We start from the raw sequence: 19,590 nt of genomic DNA on the forward strand, positions 1-19,590 counted from the left end.
GTTTGATACCAACCTGGGCAACATGGAGAAACCCTGACTGTACAAAAACATTAAAAAATTAGCCAGGTATGGTGGCATCTGCCTGTAGTCCAGCTACTTGGGAAGGTGAGGTAGGAGGAAAGTTTGAGCCCAGGAGGCAGAGGTTACAGTGAGCCAAGAGCATGCCACTGCACTCCAGCCTGGGCGACAGAGCCAGACCCTCAAATAACGATGCTCAAAAAACAGCATCGTTATTGGTTATTATGTTTCTACCTTCTTTTGTTGTGGTCTCTTGAGGAATAAAGCAGGATTGGTGTTGGAGCAACAGGTTCTCTAAATTTTAGTGTGTGAGAATCCCAAGGGAGCTGCACATTCCTGGGCTCCACCCTTGAAGTTAACAGACTTGGAGATAGGTGACAGACACACTAGTGGTTAAGGGATCAGATGGCACTCTCAGAACATGGCCCTGGAGCTACCTTGGCATTTGCTGGCCAGAGGCAGGAATCTGATCTTTTTGTGCCTGCATGCCCCTAAACATTGGCTCTACCCTACCATCCAACTTCACCGATGAAAAAAGCTCTGTGATTAGCCTGGGTTATCTAAGTCCTGCCACTTCCCAGTTTTGTATTGCCTTGGGCAAGTTATCCTCTGTGTCTCAGTTTCCTCATCTGTAAAATTAGGGCAATAAATAATAACATCTACCTTGTTCAGAGATTAAATGAGTTAATATATGTAATGGACTTAGGAACTCCACCTGGCATGGAGTAAGCCATATAGAGATGTTAGCTGTTATTTAATCATTATCATTACTGTACCTGTAATTGAAATATAACCAAAGAGAATTATATGACTGTTTAGTAAATTTAACTTTTGTATTTTCCAGAGAGGATTCAGGAATAAGAGGTCAGAAAGGTAGCTGAAAAGGTCATTATTTCATTCTCTGCCTTTTAAAGACTCTGGGGGAAAAATTCCCTGATCTCTTTCAACTCAACTCATTTTGTAGTCTAGCAGCTTCTTGTAGTCAGACTCCAAGTAGTGTAATTTTATAGCTTAAATTCATTTTCTCTTGTTCTACCTGGCTTACCTACAGTAAGTCAGATACAAGAATTTGGCATTTCTCCTGTGTTTTGACAATATCTTTGGTCTTTAGGCCCAGGTGTTATTGCCCCTCTTTTATTGGGAAAAGCTGGGTAGCAGTTCCTGGGCTTCTGTTTCACTTAAGTGCATGTTTCAGGGTTGGTTTTGAGTAAAGATGGCAGCGTGATTGGGATTTAGTTTGCCCCAGTATTTAACTAACTGACTGCTTGTGCTCTAAGATTTAGCATCCAGAGAGTATTTTTGAGGTTCTGAGGACAGACTGTAGGTATATCTGATGCTTTTTGGAGAATCCTGGTAGTGAGTCTGGGTGGCATGACCACCTTGTACTTGAAACACCGGGATGGATGCTCACCTTGCCAGCCTGTGTGGATTCCTCTGAGGTTTTTAATACAATTACTTTGTATGTTTGGTGCATAATTATGTCGACTCTGGTATTTAATTTTTCACCTTGGTATTTGCCGTAGCACTTCAGGATTGTCATTCATTTGCTCATTAATTCAGCCAGTGTGTATTGAACACAATACTCATAGTGTTTTAGGCACAATGATGATACTGGGGAACCATCTGTGGCTTTGTTAGTAGGTGCGAGATTGGCAGGAGTAAACACAATGTGTTTTCGTACACATCGGTACTTTTGATAGATATTTAGAATGTTGCAGTGTTCCACGAGTGCCTGTCAAGACTGTCAGCAGGGGAATTTAAGACATAAAACTCTTCTGGTTTTAACTTCCTCCTTTTTCTAGACAGTGAGAGGACTCATTCCCTATTGAGACCACTGGATAAAAGTGATAATGCTTTTTAAAAAGTGCCACTTTATTGCTTTTTGTCCTAATCTTGTTCACATAGACTTCTTGGAGATGCTGTCGCTTGAACAAGGAGTGAATCTATGCTCTGTAGGTAGCCTGGCTTGCCTAAGGTCTTGCTGCCAAAGCTGTCTAGTCAGCCTCTGAGCCACAAGCCAAAGGTGTGCTGTGCCAGAATTCATCTTAAAGTTTAATAAGGCAGGACCTTGGGTACCTGCAGGCACTGGTCGTTGGTAATCAGTCAGGAAGAGGCTTGAAGAGAAAGCAAATAGAAAAGACCAAGAAAAGCTAGTGTATATTCTCAGAATATTGTGTTAGCCGATTTTTGTTTTACTAACAATTGTGGGAAAATGTTGCAGTGGCTGGAGTGTTATGTTGATTTGGATAACTTGGGAGCTTATTTTTAAAATTACCTTCACATACACACATTCACCTTCATCTTCTGCACTAGCACTGTGTGTATTAAAGTGGAATACGGCCGGGCGCAGTGGCTCATGCCTGTAATCCCTACCCTTTGGGAGGTGGAGGTGGGCGGATCTCCTGAGGTCGGGAGTTCAAGACCAGCCTGACCAACATGGAGAAACCCTGTCTCTACTAAAAATACAAAATTAGGTGGGCATGGTGGCGCATGCCTGTAATCCTAGCTACTTGGGAGGCTGAGGGAGGAGAATCGTTTGAACCCGGGAGGTGGAGGTTGCCATGAGCCGAGATCGTGCCATTGCACTGCAGCCTGGGCAACAAGAGTGAAACTCCGTCTCAAAAAAAATAAGTAAATAAAATAAAGTGGAATACACAGTTTATTCCCTCAAGGAACTTATACTAATAAGGTAGACATGGGACTTTCAAATATATATATATATAATATAAATATATATATGGTATATATATGGTATAAATATATATGGTGTATATATATGGTATAAATAATGTGTAATTTATGTTGTTATTTATGAAAGTAGTAAAAGTGAAGATGTGGTCATGCCTTCGAGGAGTATTTTATATTTGCTTACTAGGAGACATCATGCATAATATTCACAGTTCAAAAATGAGTAAAAATGATCCTGCTTCACAGCCTTTTCAGGAGGATTTGTATCATAGTAATGAGTACATTACTCATTAATGTAAAGGGTTGCAAAACAATGGTGCAGAAGGGCAGTGGAGGTAGGAGATAGAAGAGGTTTAGCAAGGGTCAGGGAAGACTGTGGAGAAAAAAGTAAAGAGAAAAAGACCTAAATGTCAACAGTAGGATGATGAGAGTCAGATACAATTCTTCTTATCCGCCCGTAATATATAAGGAAGGACAGCAGTATAATGAAGAGCAAACAGGAAGATGTTGAGAAATACCTGTGGCTGCAGATTCCAAACTCAGAAGAATGCAATTCTCCAAAATAGGATTTTGATGGGCAGAGTCACTCCTTTGAGACAGAAGAGGGTACACAGGCTGGCATCAGGAGCTTCCCCAAGCCCCATAGGAGATGTTGGGTAAGAGGGGGGCTAAGCTCTAAAAGGAGACATATAGATGTGTCATCTTCTCTAGAAGTGTTAGATGAGGGCTATTGGAGGAGACATTGAATTGTGAGCAGCTTGGTGGCACCTGACTTCACTGGCTGAGGAGATGCAAAGGCTTCCTGTGTTTCTACTAACTTGGAACATAGCCCTCCTTCAGATCATCTAGGAAGAATTTCCCTCATTAAGCCAAGGTGGGAGGATCACTTGAGGCCAGGAGTTTGAGACCAGCCTGGACAACATAGCAAGACTCTGTCTCTACAAAAATACACAAAAATTGGCCAGGTGCAGTGGCTCATGCCTGTAATCCCAGCACTTTAGGAGGCCAAGGCAGGCAGATCACTTGAGGTCAGGAGTTCAAGACCAGCCTGGCCAACATTGTGAAACTGTGTCTCTACTAAAAATACAAAAATTAGCTGGGCTTGGTGGTGGGCACCTGTAATCCCAGCTACTCGGGAGGCTGAGGCAGGAGAATAGTTTGAACCTGGGAGGTGGAGGTTGCAGTGAGTGAAGATTGTGCCACTGCACTCCAGCCTGGGTGACAGAGCAAGACTCTATTTCAAAAAGAAAAAATAAATTAGGGCTGGGCACAGTGACTCATGCCTGTAGTCCCAGCACTTTGGGAGGCTGAGGCTGGCGGATCATGAGGTCAGGAGTTTGAGACCATCCTGACCAACGTGGTGAAACCCCGTCTCTACTAAAAATACAAAAATTAGCCAGGTTTTGTGATGTGCATCTGTAATCCCAGCTACTTGGAAGGCTGAGGCAGGAGAATCACTTGAACCTCGGAGGCGGAGGTTGTGGTGAGCTGAGATTGCACCACTGCACCAGCCTGGGTGACAGAGCGAAACTCTATCTCAAAAGAAAAAACAAATTAACCAGGTGTGGTGGTGTGCACCTGTAGTCCCAGCTACTCAGGAGGCTGAGATGGAAGGATCACTTGAGCCAAGGAGGTCAAGGCTGCTGTGAGCCAAGGTCTTGCCACTGCACTCCAGCTGAGGTGACAGAGTGAGACCCCCATTTCAAAACCAAAAAAAAAGAAACAAAATAAATGGAATCAGCACAGTAGCTACAGAAAAATACTATAAGAAAGGATGGGGGCAAAATGGAAAATAAGTGGCAGGTAAAGTACCCATACTAAAAAGATGTTTTTAGCTTAGTTGAAAAATAATGGCCAGTCTTACCACTGTGAGTTCAAAGAACTTAAGAAAATACAGAACTTCAAGCTGAGATATAGAGGATTGGGTAAAATAAGGCATGGCGAAGAGAAAATGTAACATCAGCTGGCAGAGCACACAGGAAAGTAGTGGAAGAGAAAACTAAAATTGTCACAGAATTAAAAGCCACATTTGAAGCAGAATAAAGGCTGGGCACAGTGGTTCACTCCTGTAATCCAAGCTACTTGGGACACTGAGGCAGGAGACTCGCTTGAACCCGGAAAGAGGAGGTTGCAGTGAGCCGAGATCATGCCACTGCACTCCAGCTTGGGCGATGAAGTGAGACTGTCTCAAAAAAAAAAGAAGGAAAGAAACAGAATAAAGATGAACACACAGTGCTGAAAACAGTAAAGGATAGGGAGGACAGATTAAAAAATGAAATCAGAGAAAATAATTAGAACATAATAGATGCAGAAAGTAAAAGAGATCTGACTTAAGTATAATTGGTGTCCCTGAAGACGAGGACCAAAGAAATGAAACAAACTCAAATATATGGTTAAAGAACGTAGAAATAAAGATTTGAAGTGATAAGTTTAAATTCTATCTCAAGAAAAAGTGGCGCCAAACAGTTGACACTGAAATATTTCCTAGGAAAATTTCTTTTTTAAAAAATTTATCTTATTTTTCATGTGTTTTGTTTTGTTTTGAGACAGTGCCTCACTCTGTTGCCCAGGCTGGGTGCAGAGGCATGATCCCAGCTCACTGCACTCCTGACCTCCTAGGCTTAATGGATTGTCCCGCCTCTGCCTCCCGAGTAGCTGGGACTACAGGTGCACACCACCACGCCCAGCTAATTTTTGTATTTCTTGTAGAGGCAGGGTTTTGCCATGTTGTCCACGCGAGTCTCAAAACTGTGGGCTCAAGCGATCCACTGACCTCAGCCTCCCAAAGGGCTGGGACTGCAGGCCTGGCACAGAGCCTGGCATCCCTAGGAACATTTCTGTGTTTTAATGATGAAGAAGGAATTATTTGGACATTCAGGCAAAATGATCAAGTCTTCTTTAAGACGGGAAAAGAAATTAGGCTACCTACATTTGATGACAGAAGGCCATGAAGCAATGTCTAGGAATGTACAAGTACTGTAGATTGTGCTGCTATAAATACTTGGGGATATACTTAGGCATATGTGAGGTTTATATGGAAATAATAATGCTGGGGAACACAAAACAATACTTGAAAAATGGGAAGGTATTCTCTTTTCTTGTATAGTAAAGCTTGGTGTCCTAAAGATGTCAGTGTCCCTAAACTTAAGGTGGTCCCTGTTTAAAACGCCATAGTTGTTTTTTCTGGAGACAGTGTCTCACTCTGTTGCCCAGGCTAGAGTGCAGTGGTATGAGTATAGCTCACTGCAACCTCAAACTCCTGGGCTTAATCAATAGGTATCTCACTATGTTGCTCAGACTGGTCTTGAGCTCCTGGCCTCAAACAGTCCTCCTGCCTGCCCCACCCAGAGTGCTGCGGTTACAGGCATAGGTGACCATACCTGGCCAAAAATACTCCAGATTTTTAATAATGGTTTTTTAGAACCAGGCAAACTGATTGTTTCTACAGACAAATGTTACAAACATGCACACATCGTCAGAAAACTTCTGAAAAGGTGGACTAGTGATGGAGATGGGGAACCACCCACCAGATATTAAAACATAATGCAAAGATATAATAAAAAGATCATTTGATACTGTAAGAACTGATGCATAAACAGAGTCCAGAAATGAACTCAGAATACAAAAAGAAATGTAGTCTGTGCTAAAAGTGATATGAAATGAAGAAAAAATATTTCTAAGGCCGGGCGCAGTGGGTCACGCCTGTAATTCCAGCACTTTGGGAGGCTGAGGCAGGCGGATCACAAGGTCAGGAGTTCGAGACCAGCCTGGCCAACATAGTGAAGCCCCATCTCTACTAAAAATACAAAAAATTAGCCGGGCATGGTGGTAGGTGCCTGTAATCCCAGCTACTCAGGAGGCTGAGGCAGGAGAATCGCTTGAACCCAGAAGGCGGAGCTTGCAGTGAACCGAGATCGCGCCACGCCACTGCGCTCCAGCCTGGGTGACAGTGCGAGACTCCATATATATATATATACACAAATATATATATATATATATATATATATATTTTAAATAATGAGTATTGAAACTAGAACAAAAAATTGGATCTCTACCTTAAACCTTGTACCGGCCGGGTGCAGTGGCTCATGCCTATAATCCCAGCACTTTGGGAGGCCAAGGCGGGTGGATCACCTGAGGTCAGGAGTTCGAGACCAGTCTGGCCAGCATGGTGAAACCCTGTCTCTACTAAAAATACAAAAATTAGCCAGGCGTGGTGGCAGGCGCCTGTAATCCCAGCTACTCAGGAAGCTGAGGTAGGAGAATCGCTTGAACCCAGGAGGCGGAGGTTGCAGTGAGCCGAGATGACACCATTGCACTCCAGCCTGGGCAACGAGTGGGACTCCATCTAAAACAAACAAACAAACAAAGCCTTGTACCAGAATTCCAGATAAATGAGAAAATGTAAACATTCAACTGTAAAACATGGGAGAATCTTGGTGTGAGAAACCCATAAAAGTAGAAGTAAACTATATACAAATAAAATATCTGTAACAAAACCAACCCAGCAAAGTCAAAAGATAAGTGACAAACTGAAAAAATACATGTAACATTCCAGACAAAGAACAAATCCTTTAATATAAAGATTTGCATATAAAGATCTGCAAATCACCAGAAGACCAGTCACCCACTAGAAAAAAGGAAACAGATATGAACAGTTTCCAGAAAGGATATGTAAATGATTCTTGAACATATGAAGAACTGAACCTCGTAAGGAAAAAAAAAAAAGGAGTTTCAGTTAGATTAGGAAAAATAAAAAACCTTAGTAATCTACTGTGTGTGTGTATATACATATGTGTAGCTTTCCTGTGCAGTTGCTATCAAAATTTAAATTGGCATTATTTTCCACCTGGTAGTTCCGCTAGTGGTAATTCATCCTACAGCTATACTCACGTGGTTGAAATGACTAAAGTGCAAGGATGTTCATTTTGGCATTATTTGTAAGAGAAAAATATGAAAATATTATTAGGGAAATTGTTGAATAAATTATGCTACCTCCGTGCAGCTGTTAAAAGAATGAGCTAGGTTTTCATGTGCTGATATGGAACATTTTAAAATAAATATTCAGTGGAAAAAATATATAGAAAAGTAAACTAACACCTGTGTTTTAAAAAAGGCGCATGCATATACGTATGTACACTCATATGGTTGTGTATGGAAGGGATACACAAGAAATTGATAACATTGATTTCTCCAGGGAAAGGAACTGGGATGTAGGGGCCCTAATTTGTACTATAATTGCTTTTGTGCCTTTCAAAATTTGGGCCTTGTGTATGTATTACCTAGTAAAAGAGTTAGTAATAAAAAAGCTAACATTAATAAAAATTAAATCTTAGTAGAACTTCAGAAAGGAATAAACAGAAAGGAGTGAATGAAGAAGCACTAGGCATATAGTAACAAGAAGCAGTTCTTTTTATAGAGAAGAAGTCAGACATGATAACATTAACATCAGATAAAATTCAAGGCAAAAATATTGAAACAAAAGGAAATATTTTACATGTTAAACATACAGGCTGGGCGTGATGGCTCACGCCTATAATCCCAGCTACAGGCCAGGTGCAGTGGCTCATGCCTGTAATGCCAGCACTTTGAGAGGCCGAGGCAGTCAGATCACTTGAGGTCAGGGGTTCAAGACCAGCCTGGCCAACATGGTGAAGCCCCGTCTCTACTAAAAATATAAAAATTAGCCAGGTGTGGTGGCGGGTGCCTGTAATCCCAGCTACTCGGGAGGCTGAGGCAGGAGAATCACTTGAACCCAGGAAGTGGAGGTTGCAGTGAGCTGAGATCGTGCCACTGCACTCCAGTCTGAGTGACAGAGTGAGTCTCCATCTAAAAAAAAAAAAGAAGAAAAAAATAAGAAAATTGATATATTGTGTAAAGGGAAGCAAGTTGCAGAATAGTATAATATAATTACGTAAAGAAAAATTGTTTATCTGTAAATCTGTAGGCAAGATCTGGAAGTAGTTATTATCAAACCATATGGCAATTACTGGTATAGAAGGATGGGGTGGCATTGAAAGAGGGACTTGTACTTTTAATTCACTATACTTGGTATCTTATTTACAGTTAGTATAAATTACTTCTGTAATACTTAAAAATACTTAAAAACTATAAAGAGCCAGGGGAAAAAGAAAATGAATGGTTATCTTTATGTGGTGGGATTTTAATTTTAATTTTTTGTGTGTGGGGGAGCAGTATTATAATGAAAAAGTTTTAATTTCCTAATTGGGGAAAATCATTTTTAAAAATTACATCAGAACTTGAATTTCATGAACCTTTTCTGAACAATGAGGATGGCTTTTTTCTTGAATCAAATTAAAAATTTAAGTCATTACCTCTTCTGAAAGCATTGAGAAGGTCAACGAAAGATTGAATCTCAGCTATTTCCTGTCTTCTCTCCTAGGTTAGGTACTGTTGTGTGGAGATTGTCAAACCTAGCTGAAATCATATCACCAGGGGTGATGAATTCCTAAGAATAGAGAGTCCTGGGCCTCACTTGACACTTACTGAATCGGAATCTTAGGCTGGAGTTGAAGGCTTAGGAATGTAAACCTCTTCAGGCAAGTCTGATAGCTAAGTTGGAAAACCACTGCTGTAGGCAGTACAAACAGAAGTGAGACACAGGCCTACATTTAAGGCATTTACTAAGTGAAATAGCGTAAGACAGTAATGTCAGTGCTTTCATGAGGCACTATGGGATTCGTCACCAAACAGATGGTAGAGATAAGCACTGAAAGAAATAGCACTGGACCAGGAAGACTGTAAATGCCTTATGAAGGTGGTGAGATGTCATAATATTCAAAGCTCATATATTGAGTAAGACAGTTCTACATAGAGCTGTTATGTACAACTCGAGGTAGGTACTGTGAACATCCTCACTTTACAGATTGTGAAACAAGATTAGCAGAGTTAAGTAACGTGTCCAAAGTCTTACAGCTAGCAGGTGGTAAGTAGGGAGCCCTAGAAGCCCGATTAAGTGCTGTACTAACATTGGGCAGGATTTGGGTCAGTGGAAAGGAGGCATGAGGATTTTACAGGTATAGAGGGGAAGTGTAAGGAAAGGGATGGGAAACAGTGACTAGATAAATGAAGGTGGAAAGTAAGGTAAGTTAGGGCTGGGTGGTAGAAAGCCTTATTAGGCTAAGAGGATCCTAAGTGGCAAATGCTCACAAGATTGGATATTTGAACCTTGGGAGGACATTTCTGATGACTTGAAAGGCATTTTCTCTTCCAGTTGAACTTCACAGTGTTATCTGCAAGGTTAGAGAGGGATTTGGGGTTTCGTGCTCCCTGGTGTATCCACAGCTCTTAAAACAGTGCCTGACTCCTAGGAGCTGTCCACTAAATACTTCTTGAATGAATATATAAGTGAAATATCTGGCTCACAATCTACATCAGAGGTTTATTCTTTCTTTTTTCTTTCTTTCTTCCTTTTTTGAGACAAAAAAAAAAAAGCTCTGTCGCCCAGGCTGCTGTGTGGTGGTGTGATCTCAGTTCACTGCAACGTCTACCTCCTAGGCTCAAACCATCCTTCCATCTCAGCTTCCCAATTAGCTGGAACTACAGGCATGCACTCCCACACCCGGTGAATTTTTGTATTTTTTGTAGGGACGAGGTTTTACCGTGTTGCCCAGACTGGTCTCGAACTCCCTGCCTTGGCCTCCCAAAGTGCTAGGACTACAGGTGTGAGCCACCACACCCAGCTTCAGAGGTTTATTCTTTATTCTGCCTGATGAGCCTGAGAATTTAGCCTTTCATGTTATTGTCGTCATCGTTGTGTGGATACATAATAGGTGTGCCTATTTTGGTATAGGCATGTAATACATAATGATCACAACTTGGAAAATTGGGCATCCATTGCCGCAAGCATTTATCCTTTGTAAAAATACAGAACACTTTACAAATTTCCGTGTCATCCTTGTGCAGGGTACATGCTAACCACTGTATCGTTCCAATTTGAGTATGTGTGCTGCTGAAGCAAGCACTCTCATCTGGGTTTTTTCCCCTTTCTCCTCCACAAAGGCTGATACCAAAAATTCCTTGTTTCATCTAGAATCTTCCTTCTTTATGTAATATTTTCTGGCCGGGCATGGTGGCTTATGCCTGTAATCCCAGCACTTTGGGAGGCCAAGGCGGGTGGATCACCTGAGATCAGGACTTTGAGAGCACCATGACCAACATGGTGAAACCCCATCTTTACTAAAAATACAAAAAAAAATTAGCTGGGCACAGTGGCATCTGCATGTAATCCCAGCTACTTGGGAGGCTGAGGCAGGAGAATCGCTTGAACCTGGGAGGCTGAGGTAGCAGTGAACCAAGATCACGCCATTGCACTCCTGCCTGGGTGATGAGTGAAAATCTGTATTAAAAAAAAAAAAAAAAAAAAAAAATTCTGCAAAGGTCAGAATGTCAACTTTTTAGTTCCATGTAAAAACTGTTCATTTGGTCACAGTCCCTCGTGCGGCCATTCCTGGTTATCCCTTGCCATTCTCACTATCAGTCACCATAGACCCTTAATTTTTCCCATTTCCCTCTGAGCTCCCTGCCTCTAGCCACCTGCTTGATCCAGTCTGTCCTGCCCAGCACTACCAGATATGTGGTCCTCAGAGGCCTTGTAATCATACCACTGTCTTCTCAGACACCTTCATGGGGGGAAGGCCATGGTTGCTTTTGGGGCCTTCCAGCCTCCCCTCAGCACACCTTCCCGGCCGCATCTCCACTGCAGTCCCACGTGGCTCTCTCATACAGGCCTGCTTGCTGCTACCAAATGGGTCATTTAGTTTGCCACCTTTGTATGCATGACCCTTCTGTTCCAGCTACCTGGGTTGCCCTTCCCTTTCCTATTTGCCTACCCAGATCCTTCCTGTTCTCCTTTGAAGACTCTGCTCAGATGCTGACTCCTCTTTTCCTCAGGTGCCCTGTTTGAATCATTGCTCTTTCCTCTCAATTGTTACTGATTATTATCTGTGTCATAAATAAGCCAATCATGTATTACCTTGTGACATTACTTGCATTACTATCTTAAGTGTTTTAGGGCACTGGGTTTTGTCTCCTTTTATGTCTTTATACATTATCTTCCCTAACAGTTATATGATTGTTGAAAGTCTGTGGGTGCTCTATAAAATGAATATTTAGACTTAGTCATATGGATTTTTAAGAGTTAAAGATGGATGACAAGATCTATGAATATACATAGAAAAATCCTTAGGAATCTACAAAAAAGCTACTAAAACTAACAACTAATGTAGCAAAGTTATAGAAGCCAAGATTAATGTATAAAAATCAATTGTATTTCTATATACAGTAGCAATGAACAATTGGAAATGGAATTTGAAACAGTTTCATGGTCAAGCACAGTAGCTCATATGTGTAAGCCCAGCGTACTGGGAGGCCAAAGTGGGTGGATTACTTGAGCCCAGGAGTTCAAGACCAGCCTGGGCAACACGGCAAAACCCTGTCTCTACAAAAAATACAAAAATTAGCTGGGTACAGTGGCTTGTACCTGTAGTCCCAGCTACTTGGGAGGCTGAGGTGGGAGGATCACTTGAGCCTGGGAGGCCAAGGCTGTAGTAAGCTGTGATCGAGCCACTACACTCCACCCTGGGTGACAGCTAATTTTTTAGTATTTTTAGTAAGATGTCAGTTCTCCCCAAACTGATCGATAGATTCAACAGAATCCCAATCAGAATCTCAGCAGGCTTTTTGTAAAATTTGACAAGCTGATTGTAAAATGTACATGGAAAAGCAAAAGTAGAGAATAGCAAAACAGTTTTGAAAAAGAACAGCAAAGTTGGAGAACTCATTATCTGATTTTAGAACTTACTAGAAAGCTACTATAATCAAGACAGTTTGCCTACTAGCAAACAGATAGGCAAATAGATAATGGAACAGAATAGAGTCCAGAAATAGATGAACAAATACATCGTCAACTGATTTTCAATAAAGGGTTCAAGGTAATTCAAAGGAGAAAGAATTCTCAACCAGTGATGCTGGAACAGGCAGACATACGTAAAAAAGCAAACCTTGTTCGGGAGTGGTAGCTCACGCCTACAATCCTAGCACTTTGGGAGGCCGAGGCAGGTGGATCACCTGAGGTCAACAGTTCAAGACTAGATGGCCAAAATGGTGAAACCCCTTCTCTACTAAAAATACTAAAAAATTAGCCGGGCGTAATGGCACACGCCTGTAGTCCCAGCTACTTAGGAGGCAGAGAGGTAGGAGAATTGCTTGAACACAGGAGGTGGAGGTTGCCATGGGCCAAGATTGTGCCATTGCACTGCAGCCTGGGCGACAAGAGCGAAACTCCATCTCAAAAAGAAAAACAACAAAAAGTAAACCTTGATTCATATCTTGTGCCATATAAAAATTTAACTTGAAATGACTCAGAGACCTAAATATGAAGCCTAAAACTAGAAAACTTTTAGAAGACAACATAGGAAAAAATATTTGGGACCTGGGATTAAGCAAAGATTTCTTAACTAGGACATAAAAAATTGGCTGGGCACGGTGGCTCACTCCTGTAATCCCAGCACTTTGGGAGGCCAAGCCAGGAGGATCACTTGAGTCCAGAAGTTCGAGACCAGCCTGGGCAACATAAGGAGACCCCATCTCTACAAAAAATTTAGAAATTAGCTGGGTGTGGTGGCACATGCCTGTGGTCACAGCTACTGGGGAGGCTAAAGCTGGAGGATTGCTTAAGCCCAGGAGATTGAGCCTGCAGTGAACCATGATTGCACCACTGCACTCGAACCAGTGCAACAGAGTGAGACCCTATCTCAAAAACAAAACCAAAATTATAGAGTGCACATAATGCACACATAGTGCACACAAAATTACAGGTTGCACATAATGCAGTATTATTCAGCAGTAAGAAAAGAAGCAACTACTGATACACACAAGAACATGGATGAATCTCAAGAGCAGTGTACTGAGTGAAAGTAGCCAGACCAAAGACTCAAGACCATCTGATTCTATTTATGTGGTATTATGGTGAGACAAAACCATAGACCAGTGGCCACTTGGGGTGGTTATAAGGGGTTGACTGCAGAGGAGCCTGGGAGAACTTTCCTTTTTTTTTGAGACGGAGTCTCGCGCTGTCACCCAGGCTGGAGTGCAGTGGCCGGATCTCAGCTCACTGCAAGCTCCGCCTCCCGGGTTCACACCATTCTCCTGCCTCAGCCTCCCGAGTAGCTGGGACTACAGGCATCCGCCACCTTGCCCGGCTAGTTTTTTGTATTTTTTTTTTTTAGTAGAGACGGGGTTTCACCATGTTAACCAGGATGGTGTTGATCTCCTGACCTCGTGATCCGCCCGTCTCGGCCTCCCAAAGTGCTGGGATTACAGGCTTGAGCCACCGCACCCGGCCAATAACTTTCTGAGTTAATGGAAATGTTTTATATCTTACTGTGGGGGTTATACAACTGTACATTTGCCAAAACTCATTTAACTATACACCTGAGTGGGTTTTATTGCATGCAACTATACCTAACTTTGGGGAAAAAAAATGTGTGGAAGATACTGGTGTCTGAGACCGAAGTCAGAAAGATGAGTAGAAGGAATTCTATTTTGTGTTGTCTGGTTAGTGCTTTTCCCCTTATTGCGGATCTTTACCAAATATTCCCACCATTCCATCTTCCAACTGGAAGTTCATAAGCAAATGTACAGTTAGTGTCCCACCGAGCCAGATCGAGTTTGACAGCAAAGATTGGAAATGGTGGGCTAAAATTGACTCTAAGAAAAAGTGATCAGAGCTAGGTGGGACTTAATCATCAATGGTGCCCACTTTTTTTTGCTTGGTTTGGGCTCTTAAATGGTCATTTGATGTACCTTTATGTGTAAACATAATGAGCCAGTGTTGAGTTTGGGGTTGATGAGGGTTGTGCACTATTGGATTTTTAAGTAAGCATTAGTTTGTTTAATGAAATTGCACATATTCATATTCGCGGCCTCTGAGCACCAAATGTCCTCAGCACTCCAGTCATTGTGGCAGCCAAAACCACCCCTGCTCATTTGCAAATACCTCAGGGGTTTTGGGGGAAGGTGTGCCTGGCTTGGCAGAGAGTGCACTTATGTAGTTGGTGTCAAGAATGCAGTACTTGAATCAGAAAACCTGTAATCAAATCTTGTCTCTGTCTCCTACTGCCTTTGCAGTATTGTGCGTAACCACCTCTTTGAGTCTAGGTGTCCTTGTCTGCCAGGGGATGGTTGGACTAGATGCCCTCTCACGGCAATTGTTTTTGATTCTGCAGTTTAGTGTAGTACAGTGTCAAGACTTCTGTCACTGGCCAGGCATGGTGGCTCATGTCTGTAATCCCAGCACTTTGGGAGGCTGAGGTGGGAGGATCCCTTGAGCCCAGGAGTTTGAGACCAACCTGGGCAACATGTGAGACCTTGTCTCTACAAAAAATGAACAAAATTAGCTGTGCATGGTGGTGCTTGCCTCTAACCCCAGCTTCTTGAGAGGCTGAGGTGGAAGGATCACTTGAGTCCAGGAGATGGAGGCTGCATTGAGCTGTGGTCGCACCACTGCACTCCAGCCTGGGCAACAGAGCAAGATCTTGTCTTAAAAAACAACCTCTATCACTGACCAGGGATCTAATGTATTTGCTATACTGTTCACAAATGCTTATGTGGCTCAACTTTGGCATGTTACAGGTTCAGCTTGTTGGTTTAGATGAGGAGAGTTCAGAGTTTATTTGCAGAAACACCTTTGACCACCCGTACCCCACCACAAAGCTCATGTGGATCCCTGATACAAAAGGCGTCTATCCAGACCTACTGGCAACAAGCGGCGACTATCTCCGTGTGTGGAGGGTAAGCGGATGCTTTATTAGCAGCCAGACAAGTCGGCTTTCTCAGCCTCAGCTGTCAGCAGTGAGAAGTCACAGAACAGATGGGGTCAGAGGCAGCGAGTGTCACTGCAGCACGGGATAAGCAAGCAAAACTTAAATGGACTGACTTCATTTGGCTCAGCAGATTTTCTAGTAAATCAAGTCAAGATGCCATGAAGTCTGGCTGCAGTCAGCTCAGTCAACCCGAGGTGACGATGACAGCCTTCGGGGAGGTGGGAACGCTTGGGAACTTATGTTCTGTTTGCAGCCAAGGTATTTTTGAGTAAACTAAATGAAATACCAGGCCATTGATTCTGATAAAGTGTGTGAGTGGATCTTGGAGGCTTCCCTCTGCCCTCGGCTGAGCTCATCAGCAGCAGCGTCCTCTGTAGCATGGGCATGGCCTTAGTACACCTGTGTAGAGGTTCCAGGCTGGGCAAGGTGAGAAGACCTCTCCTCTAGGAAGATGCAGGGATGAAAATGTAGAAAACAAAAGCTGGGCAGAGGAGAAAGTATGAGAAAAAGTAGCATTCGGGGAGTCCTGGGTTTATTACTGTTTTTGATAAAAATATTTTCCCCTCATGTCTTATGTTTGCTAAGATATTTTCTAAACAGGGATTTTTAAAAATATTTTTTATGAGGATAAGACTGGCTGATTCTTTTTTAAATTCTTGTTCCTTCAGGTTGGTGAAACAGAGACCAGGCTGGAGTGTTTGCTAAACAATAATAAGAACTCTGATTTCTGTGCTCCCCTGACCTCCTTTGACTGGAATGAGGTGGATCCTTATCTTTTAGGTAAGGGAGTTAGGGAGTATGTATTTCAGCTGGAAGAAGCCAAAATACATTTTCTCAGATGTCACACTGGGCCATGCATCATCCTAGAACAAGGCTCTGTGGGAAGTAGGCTAGGTATGGAATGTGGTTATTTATTAGTTCCTTTGTGTGGGTGAGCTTTCCGTGTGTGTAGATCTTGTCCCTCCAGTTAGAATCTGAGGTCTTATGGTGAGGACTGAATACTTGACTTCCTCTGTGGCTCTGCCGGTAGCCGCCACCTTGTTTTCTGTAGTCTTTATGGTATGTTGCTCCCTGGGCCAAGCAGATGAGTAGACACAGGAGGGAAGCTTGCCTGGTCCCATCAGCCCTGACTTGCACTGGTTGTTTGCAGGTACCTCAAGCATTGATACAACGTGCACCATCTGGGGGCTGGAGACAGGGCAGGTGTTAGGGCGAGTGAATCTTGTGTCTGGCCATGTGAAGACCCAACTGATCGCCCATGACAAAGAGGTAATGATGCTTTTCCATTTCGTCTTTCCTCAAATGCTTCCTGTGCCTTCCGCACAGGAAGAGGTCAGATTGTTCGCTCATTGTTCTGCAATTTATGTAGAAAATTGTAACATAACATCTTCTTGTCTAAATTGACAATAGTAATGTATCAAAAACGGGAAAACAACACTATTGTAAACGAATGCTTTTTTTGGCTAATGTAAATGACATACGGTCTGTCATTGTTCTTTTCATGCTAGATGTTGCTTTTTTTTTTTAATGAAAAGTATAGTTATTGTATTTTCTTGTCAAACACCTTTACTTGAGGCAACAACTGAAGTATAATTTAATTCAGCAGGAAATATCACACTTGGAGGGAAAACACACACTCAAAAAAACCCTTAAATGAAAGCCAAACATTCTTTCCAAGGCACAGCACTGGCATTTTCAGATGGACAGCAGAACGAGTTTGTTTCCATGAAACAAAATCACGAGTCCAGAGTCTGTTTTTGAAACAGCTTTCCATTTCATCTCCTTTTCTCGGGCTCAGGGAACGATGCTTGTGGCCTTCCTCAGGGACAGGTAGCCGGTGACGACGTCAGAGGGCAGCCTCTGAATGTAGGAAAACTTCAATGGTGCTGAACCGCGGTTTGCTCTGGGGGTCTGTGTAGTTGGCCTGAAACATCAGAATACTTCTTAGCTGGCTTAAAGGATGGAGGAGCATCAATACTGAAGTAGTTAGGATTGTTCAGTTGCCACGGCAATGCCCTTTCGGAAGCGAGGATTTGTTTCAGATTCTTCCAGGTTCTGTTCTTCTTACCAGCAGCTGCGCCACCATGGCCAGAGTGTACAAAGTTGGGATCCTTAAATGGCAAAGGTTTGGCAGCTTTTTCCACAGGTCCTGTGCTAAACTCAGAGAGTGCCACTTTATTCTCACTCATGGCTTCCATGCTGATACCCTGTGCAAAGCTGGAGGCAGACACTTTTTTCTTCTTACTGGCGCCATAGCCCCTGCCGCTGCTGCCATTGTGGGAAGGGCTGGCCGGCCTCTTCTTGCTGTTCCGGACTATTCTGGGAGTGGAAGTGGTGTCTACAATTGGAATTTGCGCTGCCATTGCACCCTGAGTCTTCCCCTGGTCCCCCCACCTCTTTCCCAGCACAGGCCCTGGAACTTCCTTTCCTGATGTTGCTGTTTTTTAATAATGAAGTCTCTTATAGAGGAGCTGGGAACTGATGTAATTAAAAAATAACTTTAGAGTAATACTTATCTTGAAATAGATTAGATTTGGGGAGGAAGGAAGAGAGACAGGAAGAGAAAAAAGTTTCTGAGAGACAAACCTAATTATCCATTTTTCTCTATAAATGTTTTATAAAATCCTAAATCTTTATACGTTCATTACTGTTGGCAATGGAGGCAATGGAATGTATTTTACTTTGATGGTGATGCTTCTGTGTTTATTGGGAAAACTGAGGAGAACTATTTGTGATTGCTTTTTTTTTTTTTGAGACAAAGTTTTCCTCTTGTTGCCCAGGCTGGAGTGCAATGGTGCAATCTGGGCTCACTGCAACCTCCGCCTTCTGGGTTCAAGTGATTCTGCCTCAGCTTCCGGAGTAGCGGGGATTACAGGTGACCGCCACCACGCCTGGCTAATTTTTGTATTTTTTAGCAGAGACAGGGTTTCACCATGTTGGCCAGGATGGTCTCGAACTCCTGACCTCAGGTGATCCACCCACCTTGGCCTCCCAAAGTGCTGGGATTACAGGCGTGAGCCACCACGCCCAGCCAATTGCATTTTAATCAAAGCATTCTTCTTAGTGATTTTAGAAAATCCCCATAAATCTTTTCCTCCTAGAGTCGTTGCATGCTCCTGGTACTCTCATCTCCTATGGGTACTATTTCCTTTTCTTTTCTACCTTACCCTGCACAGCTAGGGGTATTAATATCTGTACAGATAAAAAGAATGCCTTGACCTTAGGTCAGAAACTTGAGGTTGTCAACAGCATAGGAAGATGTGACCCAGGTTATCATTCTTAGTAAGGGGTTGTCTTTGGCTTTCTATACTCCTAAGGGTAAGCCCTGTTACAAAACTTCTAGACTTGACTGCTGCTAAACCAGGGGTCAAATGAAGAGTTTGTGCCGCAGAGAGGACCAGTAAGGAACTTCTGGAAACCCTCTTGGTATCAAGTTGAACAAGCTGCTACATTTTAGTTATATGACACCTTAGCCTGCTGTTGTCTGTTAGGTCCAACCCAGAAAATGGGAACTACTCTTAAGTATTTGAACTGCGGGGATTTAATCTAGGGGCTGCTTGTACAGAAGATGGTAAAGCTGAGAAGCCACATAGATAGCAGTGAGGTCATCCATAGAATGGGAGCAGCAGAAAGCTGCAGCTGCCTATGGGCCAGAAGGACCATGGGAGGAGGCAGGGTTCCTGGAGCCCAGGGGCTGGATTTACCTGGCAGAGACGCTTCTAGGCACAGAGAGAGGGGAGGAGAAATACCTTAGCTTCTCTCTGCTTCCCATCATCCAGTTTCCCACCAAAGCCTCCCATGGCTGAACCAGCCGGAAGCAGCAAGCAGATCTGAGAGCCTGCCAAATGCACACTGTAGGAATCAGTTCTCTTGTGATGCAGAGAAGAGCAGGGAGAAAGGCCAGGAATGGATCTTGGCAGCAGACAGGCTTAGATCGGCAGCCTTGTCTTGAAGGAAAGAGCCTGAGAAAGGATAGTGGCTCTAGAGAAACAGTAATAGCACCTTTCTAGCACCTTTGATTTTTCTCAGTCTACCTTTC

The 19,590-nt window shown here is 43.0% G+C and overlaps 1 protein-coding gene, 1 non-coding gene and 1 pseudogene across 4 annotated transcripts in view; 1 reads left to right on the forward strand and 2 right to left on the reverse strand.

Moving 5' to 3' along the window:
* Positions 1 to 19,590, forward strand: part of DCAF7 (DDB1 and CUL4 associated factor 7) — a 36,049-nt gene that overhangs the window by 3,391 nt on the left and 13,068 nt on the right. For both annotated transcript variants that reach the window (XR_001440529.3, XM_015120083.3), the window contains exons 2-4: positions 15,361 to 15,519; positions 16,220 to 16,331; positions 16,702 to 16,820. Coding sequence is in view for 1 of the 2 variants with exons in the window: in XM_015120083.3 (XP_014975569.1) it covers positions 15,361 to 15,519; positions 16,220 to 16,331; positions 16,702 to 16,820 (390 nt within the window). In the remaining variant the exon portion in view is untranslated. The remainder of the gene's footprint in view (positions 1 to 15,360; positions 15,520 to 16,219; positions 16,332 to 16,701; positions 16,821 to 19,590) is intronic.
* Positions 10,588 to 10,691, reverse strand: LOC114673250 (U6 spliceosomal RNA). Its single transcript, XR_003723978.2, has one exon. It is a non-coding gene; the product is annotated as a U6 spliceosomal RNA (small nuclear RNA).
* Positions 17,346 to 17,973, reverse strand: LOC100426936 (INO80 complex subunit C pseudogene; annotated as a pseudogene). Its single transcript, XR_001440530.3, has one exon. The product of XR_001440530.3 is annotated as an INO80 complex subunit C pseudogene (transcript).

The sequence above is a fragment of the Macaca mulatta genome, chromosome 16 (assembly GCF_049350105.2).
Source record: "Macaca mulatta isolate MMU2019108-1 chromosome 16, T2T-MMU8v2.0, whole genome shotgun sequence".
Classification (NCBI taxonomy): Eukaryota; Metazoa; Chordata; class Mammalia; order Primates; family Cercopithecidae; genus Macaca; species Macaca mulatta.